Source organism: Rana temporaria, chromosome 13 (assembly GCF_905171775.1).
Source record: "Rana temporaria chromosome 13, aRanTem1.1, whole genome shotgun sequence".
Lineage (NCBI taxonomy): Eukaryota > Metazoa > Chordata > Amphibia > Anura > Ranidae > Rana > Rana temporaria.
The window spans coordinates 109118376-109124683 of record NC_053501.1 but is presented as its reverse complement, the minus strand read 5'-3'; the positions used below and the strand labels follow the sequence as shown (position 1 = coordinate 109124683).

Genomic DNA, 6308 nt, shown 5'->3' with positions numbered 1-6308 from the left:
GACACCTATCAGCAAAAGTATGCAGGTATAGGACACACCCCTTGTCACACCCCCTTAAAGGAGAATTGTACAATAAAACAAGATTGGGTAAACCCACAAGTGTTTTTTTTTTTTTTTTACCACTACTATTTCTTTATATTGGCTTTTGGAATTTACAAATGCAGCAATTTAGAAATCAGGTGAAAGGTTTAGGGCTGGAAAACACTTTTTGATAGATAAAAAGTGCATTTTATATACAATTCTATAGATCAGACCAAAATGAGGGACCAATGAGGAGGAAAGTGGGGCATTGCTCCAAATCAGGGACAGTTCCTCAAAACCAGGGACAGTCAGTGGTGTATTTTTTTTTTTTGCTACCCTAGGCCTGACTAAACTAGTGCACCCCCTAATTTAAATATGACCCACCCCTTCCTGTCAAGGCCACACCCCTTCCTGTTTAAGACCCACCCTGAAATTCTCAAGTGGGAACACTAGTTCTGAGGGACTGGGGGGGAGGCAATGGATTCCCTTAATTTGCATAGATTTCCTCTCACTTCCTGTTTGGCTATGGGGCAGCCCAGTCCGCCTCATAAGACTGGCGCAATGTTAACAGTGTAGCGCAAGCCAGCAGGGACTCTTTCCGTGCTGCCCCCCTGCAAAGTGCTGCCATAGGCCAGGATACAGCATTGGGGACAGTTGGGAGCTATGCTGGCGATACCCCAAAATTTGGATTTTTTTTTGCACTTTCTTTTTCAGTGATAACAGTCACTAGAACTAATATGGAGGGTGAATCACAGACAGCAATAAAAAAAATCTGACAGGGGTTCTAACCCCCTCTCCACTCTATCCAAAACTAAAATAAAAAATTGCCTTCAGCTATACTTTAATGACAAATAACAAAATAATAAGCCAACAGATGTCTAAATTCTTATGTAGACACACGTGAATCTTTAAATACAAATTACTGATTTTTTTTCATTGAATTTTCACTTTTTAAATACAAATTTTCGACATTTCTCGTAGACTTTTCACTTGGTGTAGCTATTTATGCTCATCAGTCCTTTAAATGCCAGTGAATCGCATGACCACCAACACCAAATTTTAGGAAGGAGGACGTCATAGAGGCTGTGGTCTCTCAGGGAACGGTGTTGGAAATCTGAGCCCTACAATACTTCTAGGGATGTCGGAGAACGTTGCCAAAATTCCTGCTCGGCAAACTTCGCTGGTCGTGGTTGGTTGAAGAGATCATCAACTTGAAGGTGGTTTTTACGTGAAGCATCCCTCATAAGCATAAAAATCTATAACACAAGACCAGCCTACGTGATATTAACATTGGCAGGTTGGTGGCACACGCGCAGGAATGTTCTTCTAGACCATGAACTGTCTCAATGGCTGTTGGTGGAATGTTGGTGCTCTTCGGTTGGTGCTCTTCGGTTGGTGCTCTTCGGTTGGTGCTCTTTGGTTGGTGCTCTTCGGTTTGGTGGTCTTTGGTTGGCTCTTAAATTCATCCCGAAATCCAAACACATCTCGAAGGAACGTAGATTCTGGAATCAGACGTTTCGGCAGCAGGATTTCTTGTCTTCGGCTGTTTGGCCTTCAGATTGGGCGGTGGTGGGTTGGTTGGACAAGACAACCGTGTTCTCTTTCGGGGTTTCACCTTTGTTCCTCAGGATCCTCTTATGGATGTCTAGAACAGAAGATGAGACAAGTCGAAACCTCGCCAAACGTCATAATCTTTTAGTTCCAATTCATTTAGAATCACCAACGACCATCTAGTGCAGCCATTCTTAACCACTTGCTTACTGGGCACTTAAACCCCCCTCCTGCCCAGACCAATTTTCAGCTTTCAGCGCTGATGCACTTTGAATGACAATTGCGCGGTCATACAACCCCAATTACATTTTTATTATTTTTTTCCCACAGAAAGTTCTTTATCAGAACTTCTTTTGGTACATTTTATTTTTTATTTTTTTTGGTAAACTTCTTTTGGTAAATTCTTTTAGTGGTATTTGATTACCTGTGCGGTTTTTATTTTTTGTAATTTTTTTTTTTTATATTTTGTTATACAATTTAGAAAACGGATCATTTTTCTCCTTCATTGATGTACACTGATGAGGCTGCACTGATGGGCTGCATTGATGGGCTGCATTGATGGGCACCGATGGCCTGAACGAAGGGGCACTGATGGGCACCGATAAGCGGCACTGATGAGCACTAATAGGCGGCACTGGTGGGCACTGAGAGGTGACACTGATGGGTGGCACTGAAGGGCATTGATAGGTGGCACTGGTGAGCACTGAGAAATGGCACTAATAGGTGGCACTGATAGCTGGCAGTGATGGGCACTGATAGGTGGCAGTGATGGGCACGAATGGGTGACACTGAGAGGTGACACTGAGAGGTGGCACTGAAGGGCATTGATAGGTGGCACTGGTGGGCACTAATAGGTGGCATTGATAGCTGGAAGTGATGGGCACTGATCAGCACTGGTAGGTTACACCGATATGCAGCACTGCTAGGTGGCACTGATGAGGCACTGATTGGCACCAATGGTGGGCATTGATTGGTGGCACTCGTGGGCATTGATAGGTGGCTCTGGTGGGTAGCTATGACTAAGCACTGAAGCTACAGTGCGAAACGTTAGCTTTTGTTCCAATTTTTTTGCTGTGGCATGTTTATTTTGTGATCGATTTTAATTAAAAGAACATTTTTGGAGTGCTGCTGTCCAAGTTTCCTTCGTATTCTTGTATCACTATTGCATTGCCGGCACCCATGGTTTGGTTCCAGTGAGGAGGTTCTTTGAAGACTACTGAGCGGTTATTTTCTCTCTGGGTGGCAATGGTAGGTGGCACCGGCAGGGGGTACGGATTGCACAGATGAGGCATATGTGCCTCCTTCCTCTTCGGAACCGATGTCCCTTGCACATAAGCCGGCGGTGATCGGCTTTTTTTTTCTCAGCGTGAGGAGAAAAAAAAAAAAACGATTGCCGGGCTTTGTTTACATCATGTGATCAGCTGTAATTGGCTGACAGCTGATCACGTGGTAAGGGGCCAGGACCGGCCCTTTACTTGGATCTGTGATCACCCGAGTCTCAGTGACTGGGGTGATCTCAGCGCACGCGCGCAAAGGGAAGGGCGTCTATTGACGGCCTCCCGGCAATTGGGTTCCGCGCCGTGGCCGTCATTCGGCTATAGCGCGGATCTCAAGCGGTTAACCAGGGTTCACCTTCCATGGAACCTTAGAGTTCCTCCAAAGGTTTCTAGGGGTTCCTTGAGCTGTGGCTGATTGACCTCCCACCATATAATGATGCCTCTATAGTCCCTGAACCCTACACCACATGCTACAGCCAGCAGCTTGGTACCAAAGATCTTTTTTTAGCTGCCGTTCCTCCAAATGAGAACCGGAAATTATTTCACGGGTTCCAGTGGAGTAAAAAGATTGGAAAAGGCTGACCTAGTGCAAGGTCTTGGATACTGATCGATTGGATAGGTAAGGGCAGACCTCATAGTTTTTGGTAAATCTAAAGGTTGAATATTATGGCCACTAGAAGATGCTGAGGATGGAGCGAGACTACTAGATGGAGATGATACCACTCAATGGTCTCCAATCTGTGGCCCGCGGGCTAGATGCAGCCCCTTGGTTGCCTTTATCCGGCCCTTGGGGATTACTCTCACAGATATGAAGCGATATAAACATTGAAACAGTGGCCCAGATTCACGTAGAATCTGAGATACACTACGCCGCCGTAACTTAGAGCGGCATGTCCCGTATTCTCAAAGAACTTGCACTTTAAGTTACGCCTGGGAAGTGTAACTGGGCCGGCGTAAGCCCGCCTAATTCAAATGTGGAAGTGGTGGGCGTGTTTTATGGAAATTAATCGTGACCCCACGTAATTGACGCTTTTTTTGCACGCGCATGCTCAGTATCACGTCGAATTTTCAAATTAAATTGCGCCCGCTCAATGCCTAGTCGACGTGAAAGTAACTTACGTCCAGCCCCATTCACGGACGACTTATGCAAACGACGTAAAACGTAAAAATTCGACGCTGTTCCGACGTCCATACCTAACATTGGTACGCCTAATCCACGCCTCATAGAGCAGGGGTAACTTTACACCCAAAAAAGCCTAACGTAAACGGCGTAAAAAAATGCGCCGGGCGCACGTACGTTTTGAGAATCGGCGTGTCTAGCTCATTACCATATTTGACGCGCAAATCGACGGAAGCGCCACCTAGCGGCCAGCGTAAATATGCAACTTAGATACGACGGCGTAAGAGACTTACGCCGGTCGGATCTAAGACAAATCTATGCGTTACTGATTCTAAGAATCAGGCGCATAGATACGACGCCTCACACTCAGAGTTACGACGGCGTATCTGGAGATACGCCGGCGTAACTCCTACTAGAATCTGGGCCAGTATTTCTCTCACTGACAATGATGGGGCACTGTTCCTTTCACAATGATGGGGCACTACTTCTCCTATTGATGCCAACTATGAGGCACTGTTACTTCCACTGACCCTAATGATGGGGAACTATTTCTTCCACTGACAGCGATTATGGGACACTATTCCTCCCATTGATACCCAACAATGGGCACTATTCCTTCCAATCACACCAACGTTGGGGCAATATCCCTCCCACTGACATCAATGATGGGGCTTTATTCCTCCCACTGACACCAACAATGGGGCAATATTCTTCTGACACAAATTATGGGGTATTATTCCTCCAACCGACACGATGATGAGTCACGATTCCACCCACTGACACCAACAATGGGCCACTATTCCTTACCCTCATACCAGCGATCGGCCACTATTCCTTCCACTAATATCAACGATGGGGCACTATATCTTCCCACTGACACCATCAATGGGGCACTATTCCTTCCACTGACACCAACAATGGGGCATTGTTCTCCCCACTAATACCAACGTTGGGGCACTATTCCCCCCACTGACACCAAAAATAGGCACTATTACTCCCACTGATACCAACGATCAGGCACTATTCCTTCCACTAATATCAACGATGGGGCACTATATCTTACCACTAATACCATACCAATGATGGGGTAATATTCCTTCCACTGACACCAACGAGGGGGCACTATTGCTCCCAAAGACTCCAATGATGTGACACTATTCCTCCCACTGAGACCAGAGATGGGGCGCTATTCCTCCCACTGAGGCCCCATACTCACGAGCAAACATGTCTGCTGAAACTGGCCCGCAGGCCAGTTTCAGCAGACATGTTTGCTCGTGTGTGGGCGCGAGCGGGCCGAATTCCAGCAAACATTTGCCCGCCGGGCCTTTTCCCAGCAGACAAATATTCCTGGACTTGTTTTAAAACAGCCCGCTGGAATTCAGCCCGCTCGGACATGTACGGTCGTCAGTACAGACCTACCGTACATGTCCAGCCGCCCGCCGTGCCTCGCATGCGTCGAATGACTTCGACGCATGCGTGGAAGCATTTTAAAGGCGGGCCGCCCACGTCGCCGCGTCATTGTCGCGGCGACACCGCGTCATCGACGCGGCGACACCGCGGACACGCCCCGCGTATTGTTTACGCGCGGACTTCTGTACGATGGTGTGTACAACCATCGTACAGAAGCCCTCTGGCAGACATGTATGGTGAAAACGGTCCGACGGACCGCTTTCACCATACATGTTTGTCCGTGTGTACCCGGCCTGAGACCAATGATGGGGCACTATTCCTTCCAGTGACACCAACGAGGAGACAATGGCCCAGATTCTCAAAGGACTTACGACAGCGCAGCGCCATGTACGCCGTCGTAAGTCCTAATCTGGACCGTCGTATCTATGCGACTGATTCTTAGAGTCAGTTACACATAGATATCCATTCGATCCGACAGGCGTAAGTCTCTTACACCGTCGGATCGTAACTGCAATTTTTTTTTTCCCCGCTAGGTGGCCCTTCCGTCGATTTCCGCATCGAGTATGCAAATTAGCTAGATACGCGAATTCCCGAACGTACGCGTGGCCGACGCAGTAAAGTTACGTCGTTTACGTTAGGCTTTTCCCGGCGTAAAGTTGCCCCTGCTATATGAGGCGCAGCCAATGTTAAGTATGGCCGTCGTTCCCGCGTCGAAAATTTATAAAATTACGTCGTTTGCGTAAGTCGTCCGTGAATGGTGCTGGACGTAATTTACGTCCACGTCAAAACCAATGACGTCCTTGCGACGTCATTTATTTATTTTTTTTTTTTTTTTTTTTTTTAAAGTGTATTTTGTGCGTGAACTCGAGAGAGGAGCCGGACTGCAGGAGTTGGGAGTAGGCAGGCCTCCCCCAGAGGCAATCTGCCAT

The 6308-nt window shown here is 47.3% G+C and overlaps 1 protein-coding gene across 1 annotated transcript in view; it reads right to left on the bottom strand.

Annotated features, from left to right (window-relative positions):
• Nucleotides 1–845: 845 nt before the first annotated feature.
• Nucleotides 846–6308, bottom strand: part of RAB25 (RAB25, member RAS oncogene family) — a 28779-nt gene continuing 23316 nt past the window's right edge. The window contains exon 5 of the mRNA XM_040333778.1: nucleotides 846–1666. Within this exon, the coding sequence (XP_040189712.1) occupies nucleotides 1530–1666 (137 nt within the window). The 3' untranslated portion in view covers nucleotides 846–1529. The remainder of the gene's footprint in view (nucleotides 1667–6308) is intronic.